The sequence below is a fragment of the Marmota marmota genome, unplaced genomic scaffold (genome assembly GCF_001458135.2).
Source record: "Marmota marmota marmota unplaced genomic scaffold, marMar, whole genome shotgun sequence".
NCBI classification, from domain to species: Eukaryota; Metazoa; Chordata; class Mammalia; order Rodentia; family Sciuridae; genus Marmota; species Marmota marmota.
In genome coordinates this window covers 24,154,276-24,173,348 of record NW_026000211.1, presented here as the reverse complement: position 1 = coordinate 24,173,348, position 19,073 = coordinate 24,154,276, and the positions used below count along the sequence as shown (strand labels likewise).

General features: G+C 40.4%; 1 protein-coding gene across 1 annotated transcript in view; it reads right to left on the bottom strand.

The window, feature by feature from the left end:
* Positions 1 to 7,544: 7,544 nt before the first annotated feature.
* The window catches only part of Mfap3l (microfibril associated protein 3 like), a 41,510-nt gene continuing 29,981 nt past the window's right edge, over positions 7,545 to 19,073 (bottom strand). The window contains exon 3 of the mRNA XM_015486216.2: positions 7,545 to 13,516. Within this exon, the coding sequence (XP_015341702.1) occupies positions 12,585 to 13,516 (932 nt within the window). The 3' untranslated portion in view covers positions 7,545 to 12,584. The remainder of the gene's footprint in view (positions 13,517 to 19,073) is intronic.

The window sequence follows — 19,073 nt, the reverse complement described above, 5'->3', positions numbered from 1 at the left end:
TGAACGTGGACATATACTAGTGACTCTCCAGGGAGTTTCCACACCTTCAGCACCGAACTGGGCCTGCACATTGGTTCCTCTTGTTTTGAGGCTCTAGCTTCTTGGACTGAGCAGCTTACTGGCTTGCCTGACCCTTCAGCCTGCAGATGGCCATTGTGCAAATATCCAGCCTTTGATTGTGTGCACCGGTCTAACAAATATCCTCGTATAAGTACATATGCATTCTATTTGTTCTGTTCTTCTAAAGAACCCTGACAGTACAATGGCAGAAATATGAGAACCAGTAAAAAGTCAATATCTCCTGAAGTGTATGTTTGCTTATGTAATTCAAGTACCAGTCTACCGGTAAGCATCTGGCTAACCTTTAGGCCAGAGGAAAACAAGATGTTCATTACCCAGAAGCCTGGTAACTGGTCTAAGCTTCCCTGTGACAAGACCAAGATGCAGAGGCACAGAAAGACAAGGGGAAACCAGACTCTGGTTTCTCTGAGGATGAAGGGTGACTTCTTGGAACAATGAAGTTGCAGCAAGTGGCAGAAATCCTCCCTCTCTCCAGAAATGGTGTGAATGGTAGCCCTTCCCAGATGTAGGCATGGGCTGGGAAAAGCAAATGTATGTGAGCTACAAAAAAAAGTGCATTATCAGGTTGTCACAGTCAATACATACATACATAAATATCAAGCCATTTAACTTTTTACTTTCTCCAGCCTCAATCTTGAAACAATTCCCTCACTTCATGAGTCATATTTTCCTGCTCCTACAACAAGGAGATTCACAGGCAGCACTGTCCTAAAAGCAAATCAGGAAAGATAAACACACCTTCCTATTTAGGAAAGGAAAAATTAAGCTCTTTACTGCTCCTGGGCGAGTTTTCATTTGGGGAAATTTTACCTTGGTGAAGATTATAGAAAAGGCAACATAGGTTCCAGAGACCGAATTGGCCAATTGTCCTTCACTAGAATTCTTTTTGTTTGTTTCTTTTGAGGGAAAAAAAACTTGGAATTAAGCCAGGGCACCACTCTGCACAGTTCTTGTGTTCACCTATACCAGGGGTGCATTTACTGTCCCCACCAATATCTACACTATAGAAAGGAGGTGGTTTTATTCACCTGATCCTCCAGTGACTGTTAAGTGCTTGCAGAGAACATGACATGTAATGGCCTAGAAGTAATTTTAATGTCACAATTTATTTCTCTTGAATTCACCACAGATTTCTTACTGTAGAAAATTGTCTCACCATGATAGAACTAGAGTGGACGAAGCCTTTTCAAATATTGGGTTAAAGTGACAAAGAAAAGAAAATGGGGGAAAAATTTTAAAGTTATATTCTATTCTTGAATAAAATGAATCTACCAAGAAAAATCATTGTCTTAGACTGTTTGGACTGCTGTAACACCAATACCACAGACTGGATGGCTTATAAACAACAGAAATCAATTTCTTACAATTCTGGAGACTGGGAAGTCCACGATCAAGATTACAGAAGATTTAGTGTTTGGTGAGGGTCTGCTTTCTCATAAATGGCACCTTCTCACTTTGTCCTTATGCATTGAAAGGAGCAAATGAACTCTCTTGGCCCCTCCCCCCCTTATTTTTTTTTTTATACTGGGGATTGAATCCAGGGAAATTAAATTGCTGAGCCACAATCCCAGCCCTTTTATTTTTTATTCTGAGACGGGGTCTCACTAAGTTATTGAGGGTCTCCCTAAGTTGCCAAGGCTAGCTTTGAACTTGCCACTCTCCTGCCTCAGCCTCTAAGATTGCTGGGATCACAGGCGTGGACCATGTTGGGCCTCTTAGAACCACATGTCTAATTTTTTTTTTAATTTTTTATTGTGGGTTGTTCAAAACATTACAAATTTCTTGACATATCATATTCGACACTTTGATTCAAGTGGGTTATGAACTCCCACCTTCACCCCATACATAGATTGCAGAATCACATCAGTTACACATCCATTGCACATGTCTAATTTAATTCCTAATAAATCCTAATTAGCTGCAAGATATACCTTTTTTGTTTAATTAATATTTAGTAAATGCCAGTAGTCTTTAAGGTTTCCTGGGAAGCTCTATGCAGATATGGATGTGATACTGGTCTTTACAGAGCTCAAAGTCTAGTTCATGCAGAATCTGTATGGACTTGCTTTTATGGTCTTGGGAAAATTATTTCTGTTTCTTGAGTTAAAGTACCTGTAAGACAGGGAAGAAGAAGAGTGAGTACTTTTATGGAGGGGAACCAATGAAAAGGCTTAGGGTTTACTCACTTTTCTAAATATTCTTTGATACTAAAAAATTTAAAATGGGCCAGGATATTTACCTCCTGCTGCTATTGATGAGTAGAAACAATCTTATAGGACTGTAAAATGCATCATATGAAGAGAAAACAGAAATAAAATTTAGAATAAAAACAGGAAATCAAACATCATAGTTGAAGTTGTTTTATTGCATGGATTTTTGTGTTTAATCTGAATTTTGAGTGGGATATATAGATGTTACTGATGTTGTGATTATAAAGAACCTTTTGAACCTGATGAAAAGGAAGAATCTTAATTAATTCATCATATTCAAAATAAATGAGCATTTGGATGATGCTATTCCACCAAAGTCTGCCTTTCACTATTAGTGGGAATTATTTTTCAAAAATGACTTGACAATTTTATTTTTAAAACAGAACACTAATTAACTTAGATCCAAATGCTTTAAGCATTGAGGAGACAACCATGAGTAAGACTGAAGAAATTTCTTAACTAGAAATTATGTAATGAGTACAATATTTTGTGATTTTAGTAATTAATTTACATATACTGATGCACCTACCATATGCCATATTTTACCAATTCGTTGATATCTGGCGTGGCTGGTCCTGGGTGACAATATTAAAAAACTGCTTTTCAATTTTCTCATGCCTCCAGTGGACATGCTTCCAGGAAGCCAGCACTCATGGTATTATCTGGCCACTCAGGAACCTCCACCCAGTCCAGTCCTGCCGATCTGCTGGGAGTCAACATTTCTCTTCTCCTCTGCCCTCTTCAATAGTCCTGTCTCTCTAGGTGCTCACATTTCAGTGGGTCAGGTAGAGAATTAACATGAAACCAGTTCATACTAGGAACTAAGGATCCTGACAAGAGTTAATGATGATCACAGGCCTAGGACATTTGCATAATAAAAATATTACTCAGGGGAATGAATCTTTCATTGTGGCTTTGAATGAGGACCTTTGCAGACTCATCAAGTGATTCTGTGCAGGAATAGGCCCCCTGCACTTTCCTTGGGTTTGGATCAGGCCTCTTTTCTCTCAACACTGTGACCAGTTGTCTTAATTTTAGTACTTGGCAATTGGCATTAGGGTCTTACTGAGACCTGTAATGCCTTCTTTTTTTTTTTTTTAAGAGAGAGAGAGAGAGAGAGAGAGAGAGAGAGAGAGAGAGAATTTTTTTAATATTTATTTTTTAGTTTTTCGGTGGACACAACATCTTTTTTTTTTGTATGTGGTGCTGAGGATCGAACCCAGGCCGCACGCATGCCAGGCGAGCGCGCTACCGCTTGAGCCACATCCCCAGCCCCTGTAATGCCTTCTTAATGTAATATCATAATTGACAGATATCTCATTATTGCCATGATGCAGTACAGTTAAAGTTAGATCTTATCTTATTCAAGGACAAGAATGTGAGGATAACATAGGACCACCAGAGTCACAGAGGTTGTTTGTGTTTTTGCTCATGATTTTTTCTTTTTTTTTTTTAAATACTGGAGATTTAACCAAGGGGTATTTTACCCAGTCCTTTATAGCCTCCCCAGTCTCTGGGATTATACAGCCATGTGCCAGGGCTACCAGCTACCCAAGATTTTTTTTTTTCCTTCCATTCTGTAGCTTCAGTTGTAGGACTTTAGAGTAGTGGTGAGTACTAGACATTTTGGATCCAGGAGTAATCTTCTTTCCTTGAGACTTGGGACTTGGTTAGACATGTAGAAACTACGTCTTTCTTCTATATTCTGCCTGTCTTGGCTGCAAGGGCAATTTAGGGTATGAACCGGCTGTTCCAGAGTTCCTACACTGCGACCTAATGCTACCTCAGATTCAAGGCCTCTCAAGAATTCTCTAGGATTTCAAGTGTGTGAATGTCCCCTCTCTTCTGCAATCTACCCTAGTCTTCATTGTACAAACCATTCTAAAGTGCTGGGAAATCAAGCTCCAAGAAATGGATAAATTGGCACATATTTTTTATGGAAAATCATACTTATTACAGTTGGTTCCAAATAAGTTCCACTTGTCTAATTAAGCAGATTACCGATTTAAAAAAGTGTGTTCTGTGCATACCTATGTCTATAACAGTGTCATTCACAATAGCCAAGTTATGACACCAGACCAAGTGCCTGTCAACAGATGAACAGATAAAGAAATGTGGTATATACACATGATGGAATTTTATTCAACCATAAAAGCCATAAATGAAATTATGGCATTTGCTGGTAAATAGGTGGAACTGGAGAACATCATGCTAGGTGAAATGAGCCAGGTTCAGAAAGTCAAGGCTCAAATGTTTTCTGTCATATGTGGAGAGAGGAAATTTTTTAAAAAGGGATCTGTTATGGTTTGGATATAAGGTGTCCCCTAAAAGCTCACATGTGAGACAATGCAAGAAGGTTTGGAGGAGAAATGACTGTGTCACAGCATAATCTAATCAGCAGATCAATCCCTGATGGGATAATTGAGTGGTGGCTGGGGGCAGATGGGGTGTGACTAGAGGAAGTAATTCATTGGGGTGTGGCTACGGGTATATTTTTTTGCATCTGGAGAGTGCACTCTCTGTCTGCTTTCTGATCATGACCTGAACCTCTTCCCTCCACTATGATGTTCTGCCTCACCTTGAGCCCTGAGGAATGGAGCCTGCTGTCTGTGGATGGAGACCTCCTGAAACCTTTAGTCCTCAAGTAAACCTTTCCTCCTCTACAATTGTTCTGGTCTGGTCCTTTAGTTGCGGCAGTGAAAAAGCTCACTAAAACACCATCTCATGAAAATAGAAGGGAGACCAATCCAGGAAGGAGATAAAGAAGGATTGGGAAGAGGAGGATAAGGGGGAAGTACTGTGGTACAAAATCTACCAAATTATGCTGTGTCCATGTATGAAAACATGTGCACACATACACATCTAGACTCAGACCATTGCAGCGAATATGTATACATTTTTGTTATTGATTGGATGGAGACACTTTTATGATTGGGTATTGGACCGAATCTAATTTAGGCGTCATAAAGCATAGCCACCCTCTTTAGAGCTCACACAAATAGGAAAATCGTATCAGAATTTTTCTATATTGGTGAATTAGATGTTTAATGAAAAAGGAAAATAGTTCAAAGGTGTATAACTCTTAATTTGTATTTTTACGCAGAAGTGCTTTAAAAGTCTCAAAGAAAAAGATTTAAAATGGCAAATCCAAATGCATATGTAGGGACTTGAAGAAAACACACTGAATGTTTCCCATGTTCTTGTTGTCCACAGTTCACCCTCTTTAGTAATAGTCATAGTCATGTGTTAGAGCAGAAAGCCTTCCAGTTTTAGCTGCAGATAAACCGTTACAACTGCTCTGCTTTTATAATCACACTGTAAATTTTTCATTGATTCAAAATGATTGGGTGTGGAATGTCTGATTAATATAGTCTGGTTACTGAGAATCTGTGTCTTTGTATGAAACACAACAATTAACAATTTCAAAGAATTCACAGATACTAAAATACACCTAATCCAATCACCTCAAATTCATTAGAGAATGAGAGAAGGTAACTAAGCAAGACACAAGAACATGCTGGGCATAGTGGCATACGCCTGTAATCCCAGCCGCTACAATTGTTCCGGTCCGGTCCTTTAGTTGCAGCAGTGAAAAAGCTGAGGAGGCTGAGGCAGGAGGATTGCAAGTTCAAGCCAGCCTCAGAGACAGTGAGATGCTAAGCAACTCAGTGAGACCCTGTCTCTAAATACAAAATAGGGCTGGGGATGTGGCTCAGTGGTTGAGTGCCCCTGAGTTCAATCCCTGGTACAACAGGGATCGAACAACAATAAAAAACCTACCACATTAATCTACTGAGGTAATGAATCAGTTGATTTATATATACATTTTTTTTTTTCTGGCTTTTGAACCACCTTTTATTTACCGAGTCTCAGGCTCTGGGTATGTGTTAGGGAGGTGGAGAAAGAACCTGATTTTGCCTTTAACATCTGTTATGGTTTGGATGTGATTTGTCCCCCAAGTTTCATGTGAGGGAGGCTTGGTCCTCAGTAGAGTGGTGGGACCTTTAAGAGACCGGCCCAGTGGAAGAAGGTCCATGAGCCACCTGCAAGGACTGGTGGGGCCTTCATCCCTCTCTGGCCCTTCCAAGATTCAATCCCTTCCTCTCACCTGCAATCCTGGATTCCGATGTTGGCATCCACTATGGAGGGATGCAACCAAGGGGAACCCTGGCAAGAGGCTTTGCCTGGCTGTTTGGACTTTTGGCATCTGAAACTGTAAACGAAATAAACCTCTTTTCCTTACAAAGTTAGCCTGTCTCAGGTCCTACCATCATAGTCATTAAAAAAAAAAAATAACACAACATCCCTATTGGCAGAAACCATTTGGCTCACTCCTGTTTCCCAGTGGTAGGCGTAGTTAGTGTAGTAGCAGCAGGAGTGCCCAACCTTTTATATGGATATAATTTTAGTTTGTATTGACAGGAAAGCAGACAATTTTCTTGTGTCAGGAGTGCATTAGGTTCCCAGCTCAACAAAGACCAGGGACAGTGTTTAAGACTTTTGACTCAGCACTTAAAAATCTATCAACAACAGAATAGTCTACTACATGAGTTCCCCATTTAGGATTTCACTTGCAAGATGTTCAAGTAAAAAAAAAATTATATATATATATTTATATTTATATATATATATATATATATATATATATATGAATGCTCTGTGTTGTGTGTGTGTATATATATATATATTTTTTAAAAAATTTTTTTTTGAAACCACGCAATTATTTTGCTTGCTTGTTTGGTGTGCTCTACAGAAGAATACTGACTTTGTCCTTTTGGTTAGTTTTCCACTTGCTAAGTCTCCTTTCTCACCCACCAGGACACTCACCTCTTCTAAAAGGAATCAAGCTTTTGCAGCTCACTGATCCTCAAAGTACCTACTTGGCCTTAACCTTTGATTTGGTGTTGTTCAGGTAATCCATGGTGGTTCTGCTCCTGATACCTTCTTTCTGTGAACTCTTCTGAGAGTTTCCCAGTCATTTTGGCAAACTTAAGAGCAAGTTTGATGTTGCATGCTACAAATGATTTTGTGATATAGATAAAAATCTCTTTGAAATTTGTCAGGAAAGAGTTAAATCTTCTGAAGTAGGATATAATTTTGCAGTTTTACATAGAAAAATGGTTCGTTTTTTTTTTCTTTTCCCAAGAAATACTGCAGATGCCAAAAGTGGGGATATGAATCCACTACAGATTTCGTATCCCTGGGAAGAGTAAATCAGGCTACGACGACATGCCCTTCAGGTAGGACATGACATACATTCCACACACCTGCGCAAACCCTTTATTAAAGCAACAATCAAGATACAAGATAGATCTTTTTTTTTTTTTGCTACAGTAATGACAACTTATTTTAGTCATTTGTTTACATCCTTAATATATTTTTAAAAGTGAACATTTTACAGTTCACAAAATCATCAGATTGACATTTCCGCCCGCATTTTTCATCTTATTTTCCAATTTAACAAAGGACATTCAGAACTACTGAAATACAGCAACCCAAACATAGGTGAAAGTGTCTTCTTTGATCATAACATTATCAGCTGTTACATGGCGCTGGAAAGTTACATTGGGAGGCTTTTATCACTGGTCAAATGAAAATAATTTATGCCAGAATAGTCTTAGAACTACTTCTATTTTTACATTTCCTTTAATAGCTTTCATTTTGATTGTAAGATTCTTAGCATTAGCCCCTTAATAAATTCCACCTCTTAAAAAACAGTCATTTAAAGAGTGTCATCATCCTCACATATTTTCTTGTATAACAGGTAAACACTGAGTTCTTTGGGAAATATAATAAGCAATTCTGTTCTATTTGATTATTTTCCCCCACAATTGATCTGTTTAATCCAAACCTGCTCATCACCGAACATAATTATAAAAATGTCATTAGGAAGATTAACTTTGCTATCTATGTTGAGGGTTTCTTTTTTAATGAATAGGTGAATGTAGAAGTGACCAATATCTTGAAGATAACAGGTGCTCAAAATATATGGGTGAATATACAATGAGGTTTGGTAGATATTTAAAGTTAGCTTAAAAAGCAAGACTAGAAATAGGAATTACTTTGGGGAATGCCAAAGGAATAGGTGAAAATAGGTAAAGGATAGTAGCTGAATTGTGCTGAGAAAAAAAAAAAACAGTATCTGAAATATAATTTAATGCTCCATTTCTTACCAATTGAAAACACTGAAAGGAAATCTCCAGTTAACAGAAGCAGAGGGATTGCTATTTACGTTTTAGCACTGATACACCATATTTTAAATGCTGAAAGGTGACTGATTTGCCTTCCTAAAATATTTCTTCCAGCAGCGGGGGCTGGTATTTCTATAGTCAAGGTGGTTTGTGTTGGCTGCATTGCATTGGTCAGTGTCCCTGTTCAAAACATGCAGGTGTTCTCTGTGCCTGACATTTTCTTCACATGCTACAGAGCTGAGCAGATCCTAGATCACTGGTGAATAACAACCCACGCATTAGATTTAAAACATGCTATCTATTAAAACAATTTACATAGCCATGATCCAATGCACTCAGTCTACCTGTCAAGTTGCTTTTTTGTAATCTCACATGTACACTTCCAAAGGAAGTTGAAACACTCAGACTTGTGCAATTGAAAATGAGACAAACAATTAAAAAGACGAGGGAAGGGAATCCCAGAATCCATTGTGTAGGATGTTGGGCCTTTCAGCCTTAGTTGTAGAAAGGCTTACAAGCATCCCCAACGAGATGGATATAATGACATGGCACGACAATGTGGTGGGTGAGAACACTCAGGCAATTTTAGAATTATTCCTTTATGTTATATATTACATACATCACATTTGGTTCCTAGAGATTTTAGTCAAGTATAAGTATTTCTTTTTGTCAAGTATGATGTACAAAAAGATGAGAATAGCAGTAGATGTGCCCTAAATATATGAAAATATAATATATAAAAGAAAACCATTATAAATTACATAGATTTCCCATATAAAATTCTGTTTTGTTCCCATTTAGAATAAATACCATCCAAGTTTATAGATCATCTAAGTGAATTAAGTATGCACACATATGTGAATCATTTTTAGAAGTTCAAGAAAAAAATTGCTAGAGATATGACCAAGAGGACTCAGAAACCAGAATTTGTTTGGTTTTAAGAATGACTACATAAGACCCAGAGGACATGGCTTGGGATTTAGCATTGGAAATTTTAAAACTGCTCAAATAAGTCCAGTGTATGAGTGTGTGTCTGTACAATAATTCAGCCACACTTCTAAGAATTCCTAAGAAGCTTGACAGTTCACTTTATTTTTGAAAAGTCATGAGGTCTACATTTCATATTCTAGCATAAGGGCCTCTCTCATTTCATGAATGCTGTAGGATGGAGAGGAACCGTGTAGGATTTCTGGAAGGCGAAATTTTCATTATCAGCCAAGCTCCCTGTAAGTTGGCTGTTATATCAAGAGCATTTTGATGCCTTAAAGAAGGAGTTTTGAAAATCTATATCATTCCTGCCCTACCAGTCCAAAAAGAGAGACCAGACCATTCGAGAAACATTCTTTGGTCACACATTTCAGCTCTTGTTTCATAAAAAAAGCTGCCCAGTTTATTATCCCTAATCAATATCTACATGGAATGGATGCCTTCTGTGGTTTTCTTGTGGAAATCAGCATGGGGTTTGGTGGAATGAGAACTGGATAGAATGGGGACAAGTTCACCTGACATCACAGATGAGTTTCCTAGTCTCTGTTGCTATTTTGGGCTAATAATTTGAAGGTAAGAGTTTGTTAATCTCCACAACAGTTGGAAACCTTTATATTCTAAGAGGGGGAGACAAAAAACTTACCTGCAAATTAAAAACAAAACCATAACCCAGGGATGGGAATAGGAAAGAGAGTGGAATGAATCCGACATAACTTTCCTATGTCCACATATAAATACACCAGTAGTGAAACTGCACATCATGTACAACCAAAGAATAGGATCCTAATTAGAATAAATTATACCCCACGTATGTATGTCAAAATATACTCTACTGTCTTTGTACGTCTAAAAAGAAAAAATTTTTAAAAATCGGCAAAACAAAACAAAACAAAAAAAAAAAAAACAAGAACAAAACCCAACCATAATCCAGAGAGCCCAAACAGGAATGATTGCTCACTACTAATTTCTTTAGGTGAACCCCCACTCCCACCGCAAGATGCTTCCAACTAGGTGATCTTTAAAGGGATGTCTGGTCAAACCGTGCCTTGCCAGATCACCTTCCATATCAGTTACCTATAAATAGACCCATCATCCAGACCTCTCCTAAAGCCATGCCCACTGACCTCAGTTACAGAGCCAGACACCTTTAAGGTGAAGTATGGATCACAGGAGCATCCAGTCTCGTGTACCCATTTTTGCTCCCATTTGTTCTTTTCTTGTGCGATGGGGATTACTGAGGATTGAAAACATTTCCATAAAACTCTGTTTGAACTTAGGGATGTAATGGACCACTGAATACTGCCTGCATGTTTTACAGATGAAAAAAGATTAAACCCAGGAAGAAGGGACCTTTCCAAGATCACTTCCCCAGATGGTTAGAGTGAAGACTATGTGGGTCTGCTCTCTCACTGTGGCCCATTTAACCTCTGACTTCACAGCCCCAGATGCTCATCACACTTGATACGGCCATGACTCACTCCTTTGCTTTACATGAAGATGTAGTAAAATATCACTCATCCTAAGACTGAATCTAAATTATAGAAGTGGTCCTAATGATTTTTTGGGGGGTAGGGTGGGGGAGGAGAGATTCCACAATTTGTTTAAAATGCTATGGTTTTTCAAAAACTAATTCTCTTTATTTAAGTAATGCAGCATAAAAATATTTGGAGAACCCAGGGATGAAAGCAAAAAAATCTTTAGAGTAATTGTGAAAAAGACTGAAGATGTTAATATTGGTCTCTGAGAGAGTGGTGGTGTTCGGAGCTCATCTAGTCTGCCCCCTCTTACAGACAGGGAGAGTGAGGCCCAGACTTGCCCCATGCCAGGCAGCCAGTTATTGGCACAGTCAGGGAAATAATAAGCCTCTGGATGACTAGTTTTATCTTCTTTCCATAACATCACGCTGCCGTGTGGGATTAATAATTCAATAATTTTGGCATAAAACTTGATGGCATGGTTCTCTATGCCATCACCCTAGTCATTCACTCTCCCTTTCAAGAACCAGCAAGTCAGTAGGTCGTTTACACAAATGGACCTGGTTATGCACTTCATAGATCCTTGTATTTGTTGCCCTAAGTCAAGTGTTTTAGTTGACTGACAGTGCATGGTCCTGCAAACCCTTCTGAGATGCCAAGACCCTATGACCTACAGGAATTCATGAAATGCCTCTGTCTTTGGAAGCGATAAATTTTCCAGGTAAAGAACCAGTCTTGGTTTGGAGGATGATGTTACTTCAGTGTAAATAGTTTTCATGAGCAGAGTGGGTATATTTAACCTTTTACAATCTCCCTCCACACCTCGGTTGAGTTCCCCAAAAGGCTCTCAGAATTGGACAGGTAAACACATTTTTTATTTGACTATTAAAGTGCGATTCTGGAGCAAAGTATTTCTCAGTTTCATTAGAGCAGCTTCATTGGAAACAAACAAACAAAAGCAAAGTATGAAAACAGACCTGGGGAATGAAAAAAAAAAATGATCCTAGCAACTACTCTGGAACATTACAAATGACTTGTAGATATCAGTCCTGGAATGGGTGACTGATACCAAAGCCTCTGAGGTAAACCTTTCCGGAGAAAAATAAAAATGAAGGTGATAAAGAGGACTCCATCAGAAAGAGCAATTAGTATTAATATAATATCAACTACTCTGTTATAAAGTGAACATAAATAAAACTGAGAAGAAAGTGCAACAAACCCATGTACGTGCGTTTGCTATTGTAGCAGACCTATAATTTTTAAAAGGAAAAGCAATGCTGATGCATTGGACAGAGCTCTTGAACTCAGAAATATCTTAACAGTAGTGTACTCTTTGCCAGAAGGGCATCACCAATTAAGGGGTTTGGCAGAAAATGGCCAATTCTAAAATTCATATCACAAGGACGGATACCTTCTGTGTGACACTATCAATTCTGCACCCTGATCTTTCTCGCATCCTTTCTACGGAGGAGGTTCCAGTCACATAACCTGTGCGCAGCTGTTTCCCCTTTTCCAATCGTCTCACTCCTACCTACAGGGATGAGTCTCCTGGTAAGGCTTAGCGGCAAGTGCTTACTACATCTGTGTTACAAGGAGCAGCCCCTGATTTTCTCGATATGCATAGCTTTTCGGAGTTGCTATTAGACATGGCTTTCATAAATAATGCAGGTGTTTTTGTCACGTGTCACTGCTGGCTCTGTTACTTCCAGGTGAGCTGGTGGCAGGTCTCGGTCTGACACCTCCACGGGTGTCGGCTCTTCGGATGTGAGCTCGGTGGATGTTATATCTGTAGAAGGCTCTGCAGTCTCCGGGGAACGCTCGGCTGAGGGTTCTGTCTCCTCTTCATCTCTGACCTCAAACTGCACCCCCTCTCGGTCGTCCACGTGATCCTTTTTGGACTGGGGGTGAACAGACACCTTGATGGCAATCTGCTGAGGCTGTTCGTGCAGCGAGGAGGTGTCCGAGTCAGCAGTGGGAGAGTCACTCCGCTTCAGAGAGTTGGGGATCGTGTACACCTCATCCCTGTCGGTGGCCTCCTGGCCTTCTGGTGTGTGCCTTACAAAATTCTGTCCCTGCTCCTCCAGCCCAACCACTTCCATGATTTCCTCCATGATGGTCCTGCAGTTCATGATGAGAGGAGGCAGAGGCACACTCCTGGCGAGCTCTTCAATGTAACGGGCGAACTCCATGGTTTTGAACTGGGTGACTTTGGCAAGCTCTAGGGTTTTGGCTGAGGTGATGATGGGGATCCGCTTGGCGATCTCAAATGCCTTTTGCAGCTTCTCTGCACCTTCTGTCCTAAAGAACTCGTTGATGGCTTTCTCCGTCTTCTTCAGGTGGCTGCTCATCATGCACAGGCGGGTGATGTTGAGGATCATGACGATGGTGAAGGCCACGAGGCACACAACCATGTAGTAGACGCCCATGTCTCCAGAGGTAAAGATGACTCTCAGGGTCACCGTGTTGTTCACAGTGCCGTAGATGTTAGAAGCCACACATGTGTATTTTCCGCGGTCTGAGAAGGACACCTTGGTGATGTTCAGGAGGCCGCCACTGAGCATCTGCCACTTTCCTGTCAGGACAGAAGAGATTATAACCAAGGACATAGATTCCCCGTTACTACAGACATACACTGGATTTCTAAAAACATCTCGTAACAGTAACAAGGAACACTGACTTAATGTGCTCACCATGTGCCAGTGACACGTATTAATTCGTTTCATCTCTATACCCGCTCAGTGAGGCAATGCTAATACTGGCCCCACTTTATAGGATAAAGAAAACAAGGCCCCCATTAAACAGTCTTCCCTACATGTTTGGAAGTAGTAAAAACTAGAAGAGCGAATGTGTATTCAATGAAGAGGCTGTATTCTTTTTTCTTGTTTCTTTTTTTGTGGTGCTTGGGATTGAACTCAAGGCCCCACGCATTGCCAGGCAAGGGCTCTAGTCACAAGGCTGTATTCTTCACTACCACACAATATGGTACAACTCCACATCCTAGTGGAAAATGAGAGGAACGATCTGGAAAACATGGCTCTTATAAAAGAACTCCTTAACCGTAGCATCTGATTTTCTGGACTGCCTGTGAGCATGACTACTGAATACATATTCCCTGAGGATTTTAATGCCTCTCAGAATATAAAGCATTTAAGATTCAATATCGAATCGGGAGTAAATCAATTATAATTGTTTACTTGGGTTTCTCATATTTGAGATTGATCTTATCCTTCTACAATCTCAGTTAACTGGAACACAATTTATGTCATTAATTTTGACAATCTGCAATGAATACTCTAGACGACTTCAAGTTACAGGCTGATAATGTGACGGTTCAGAGGCTGGGTATGAATTCCTATTGGTCTGCTTTTAGCCTTGCAAATAAATTAGGCCCATGACAATGAAAATCAGCCTGACACGAAAGAATGCACTTTGAAAAATGCAATTCTTCCATCCCCTCCCTGGAAAGGATCATGTGCTGCCTTGGGAATGAGGTTCTGAATCCAGCGACATTCTACATTTATTCTTAGTTTACCTGCAGCTCAGGAGACCCCTGGGAAACACGACACTAGGTTTACTTCCAGGGTCTTGGGGCTGAGTGAGAAATGAAATCCAACTACCTCCCTGGGCTGTCCTATAGAGCAAGGAGTCTCCACACCAGGCCTCTTGGGAGTTCTAAGGAGCAGGCACATATTTCTTGATTAGAGCACTGTAATTCCCTGAGCCAACCAGAGAAACCTCTACTGAGAGTCATGACAATTTAACACACAGCTTTTAAAAAAGTATCTACTCTGCATTTTATTTTACTTATTTCTTCCCCTTACAGCAATGACTTTTACTTCTAATTAAAAGCTTCTTGCTTCCCCAAATCAGCACGCTTAAAAACAAACAAACAAAACCCAAAAAACTCTCGGGGCTGGGGATGTGGCTCAAGTGGTAGCGCGCTTGCCTGGCATGCGTGCGGCCCGGGTTTGATCCTCAGCACCACATACAAACAAAGATGTTGTGCTCACCGAAAACTAAAAAATAAATATTAAAAAAAAAATTCTCTCTTTCTCTCTCTCACTCTCTCTTTAAAAGAAAAGAAAAAGAAAAGGCTTCTTTCTAACTTCTGGTGCTTCATTAAAAAAAAAAAAAAACCAAAAAACTCTCAAGCACGTAAGTGACCAGAGTCTCATACAACTGTGGAATGCAGCAACAGAAGGCCTGTTCTATTCCAATGTCCTCTGTGCCAAGGAACATTCCTGAAGAGGCTCAAAGGGGCAGTGAGGGACCTTCCTGTAGCTACTTGTGCTACTGGCTCACTGGCTGTGGTGAACCTGACAGGAGGCCTCTTGGTAGATGTTGACACATTACTCTGCCTTCTGAAAGGACACCAGTGAAGAGTGGCTCCTGGCGTCCCTCAGTAACATCTTTCCAACAATTCAGCCAGTGTACTGCCTCCAGGAATAGACAACACTGGTTTGGGATGGCTACACATACCCAGTATCTAGTCTGTGACATTCTCTCTTATTCATGGGTGAGCTTTCCACAGCTCTTCTTCCCTGAGCATGAATTTTGATTCTTCAGTTGCATATTAATTCAAATATACATGACTTGGGCCAGGGAAATTACTATTGTCTTATTTTATATTTGCACGTTTTATAAAGTAGACCATGGCAAGAATGGGAAACACACACACACTGGTTGATGGAAAGCTTATTCTATATGGAAGGAACTGGATTCCAGAGATTTACAGACTAGACTTGTGGGAATTTCTCATATTTATCTTCCTCCTTTTGTTGGGAAATAAAGTAGGAAATACGGTGCAGGACATTGAGAAGGTGCAGTTACTTCTGTGGGGAATGACTAGGATCAATTTGCTTATCTCTTCCTTATCCCCAAACCATTTTATGGAGAAACCCTGTAAACACAAGGACACAGTGGTGTATTCTTGGGCGAAAAGAAGAAAAGCAGAAGAGAACACTAAATAAAAGAAGCATCTGGTAGAAACATAAAAGTTTTTTTTCCCTATATTTGAATAACAGTTTTAATGGTAATTTTATCTAATTGTTAGAGAAAAAGAAAACACAAAAATACATACGGGTTACAAGGTATGGATGTTTTTCTCTACTGAATATTTAAAAATGTTTCTGAACTTGACCTCCATAGTTCTTTTCCAAGATGATTTTAATTGTCTGTTGAACTGTATCTAACCTGGAACCAAGCAGTTGAACTCAGACAACTTGTAGATACTTCAAAAGTTTGTAGTTACAGTGTTAAAAAGGACATAGTTTGGAATCAAACTCAAGTCTAGCCAATACCAGTGGTTCATTCTGGGAAGAGTGTGAGATGTTTGGCAGATGAAGAATGACTTGGGGAGCATATTCTGATTCTTAGCCCAGGACTGTGGATCCCTAGAACAACACCTCTTAGATACTATATCCCACACTTACTCTCTCTTGTTCTTAAAGTCTGAAGACCAGCCATGCATCTTTAACTTCACTATAAGCCATGACAAATACGAATTCACATACTATGATCCTACAACAGTTGAGTTATTACCAAAACCCTAGTCAAATGGCTGAAATCACAGTTCTCTGCCAGCAATTTCTTGTTCTAATGTAGGACAAAGGCATTGAAACAACTCTTTTCAGTATTCAGTCCTTTACTAGATTCCTCTAGAAAACACACACACACACACACACACATACACACTCTCCTATTTGATGGATTAAGGTATTATGAATGCCATTTAGGTTTCTATTCATGTGAGATATTGTGAAATGAATATGTGACCTGGATTACAGATTCTATTCCAGACCATCAAACAAGTCTAAAGTTTTCAGAAGGCAAAACACGTACAGCACATGCGCACACATGCACACACATGCACACACACACACACATCCAAGGACTATGTCAGAAAAACCAGAGTTCTGACCTTCTAACCTCAAAGGTTATACATGTCTGTCTCTCCATGCTGATACATACATTCATTCCCTTCCAGAAATTAAGGCTCTAAATACTTTCTCTCAGCCTCAGCTTCCTCTTGGATTAGTGAAAACGAATCTGCATGCTCTACTACTGCATAGAGCACTGAAAACTTGACTAGTAAGATATCCCACATTCTGTTCTGGGTCTTCTCCCACCAGGTTGGGGCAGACTAAGAAGAATCTCTACACTGTACCTGCCCAGCCAGGAACATCTTGAGCACATGCATCTCAGTCTAAAAGTACCTTGCCATGAGACTCATTCTGGAAGCTCAGTCTAAAAGTACCTTGCCATGAGACTCATTCTGGAAGGGTTCTGGCTTTGGCTGCCAGACATTAAAAGATAAAGATTTTATCTTTATATATATTTTTAATATATATATTATAAATAAATAAATACACACACACACACACACACACACACACACACACACACATATATATATATATATATATATATATATATATATATATATCCATACCCACATGAAGCAGGTAAATACAACTTGATGTTCCCAACTAGTTTAAACTGTAACTGAATAGGAATGTCAAAGCTATGCTTTGAATTTTCATGAAGCTTCATTGCTTCTGTTCAAATAAATACCTGAACTGCCAGCAGCTCATGCCAAGTCAGTTCTGGAGGCGACGATTTTGGAGGCAATAAAAGAGGTAGACTTAACCATGAATATAACAAGGTAGACCTGTATGTAAAGCATTCTTCCCACCAGCTCCTTATTCACTTCCTACGCCTTGCTCAAATTGTAATGTCCCTTGGAACTTCCTTCCTCACCCCTTCTCTCCCCGCTGCTGTCTTGTAAGGTGAGGCACATAGTAAACATGTGCGTTGTTGCATAACAGGAGATCACCCAGGAATCCGTCAGTCTTCCCCCCAGAAACCCCCTGCATGTGAGCGGTGGAGACAATCTCTCCTTGCAGATGTGTGTCTGAGCTGTAACTGCGGTGCCCGCGCTATTCTACACAACAAAGCTGACATTTTTAGAAGGGCAGCGATCTTTTTTTTATCTTGTTCGCTCAGTCAATGGGTATCACTGAACAAATCGTCCGTGTACCAGGCTCCACGCTAGAGGATCAGAGTACAAAGATGAGTAAGAAGCGATTCCTGACTACAAAAACCACCCAGCCCAACAGGGGAACAGATTCCCGCAGCCAGGTCTAGTGCCTGCGCTGGGGGTGAGCACGAGGATGGGTGGGAGAAGGGAGGGGCTTCCTAGAAGGGGGCGGCACTAAGCCCCTGCGGGGAGAAGAGGGATGGGAGTGCAAGGACTCAAGTCCAGAGGGGGATGGCGGAGGGAGGGAGCAAGTGAGCAGGAGCAGGAACATGTGGGGGCTGCTGCGGCTGACAAACCACGTGTAAAACTGAGGGGGGGGGGTGGGTTGGATGGAGACAAGGCTGGAGAGGAATGCAGGGCCAGGTCACCGGAGGGCCCCATGATGGGAGCTCTGTATTTATCCGGGAGGAGGGCAGCTGCCCCTTCTCCCTTTGTACCTCATTTGCCATGAGCTTTCCCAGACAGACCTGTCTTATTCCCTGTCCAAAGGGGTCCCAGGACCTTCCCACCCACTTCCTCTCTGCCTCTCCTACCTCCCTGCGTCAAGTCCCTGCCTGACCCATTAGCCCAGTTCAAGCCCCACCATCATATCTCCCCTTAGATCCCCAGGAAAGCTATCTCTGACCCCTGCTTAAGTTGGTGAGGAAAACCTGAAAGTCTGGAAGCAGATGGAGCTAAGTATGGGGATTTTTTAAATGAGGAAGACAGCATTTCAAATCAGTGGGGATGGATACACTACTGGGGTAACAGTCTGGTCACTTGACAAAAACTAAAGGTCAACCCCTATCTTATGAAATGTATAACAAATTTCAAGTACTCCGAAGATATAAATGTGAAACTAAAAGTAGATTAATAGAAGATATAAAATATTTTTTATAAATTTGGGATAGAAAAACCTTTTTTGAAGCATCTGAAGAATATCAGAAGTGTGCAGGCATGGTTGTGCATGCCTGTAATCCCAGCACCTCAGGAGGCTGAGGCCAGAAAATCTCCAACTTCAAGTGAAACCAACCTTAGCAACTCAAAGAGGTCCTAAGCAACTTAGCAAGACAAAATTTAAAAAAAGGAGGGGGGGGGGGGGCTCTGGGGA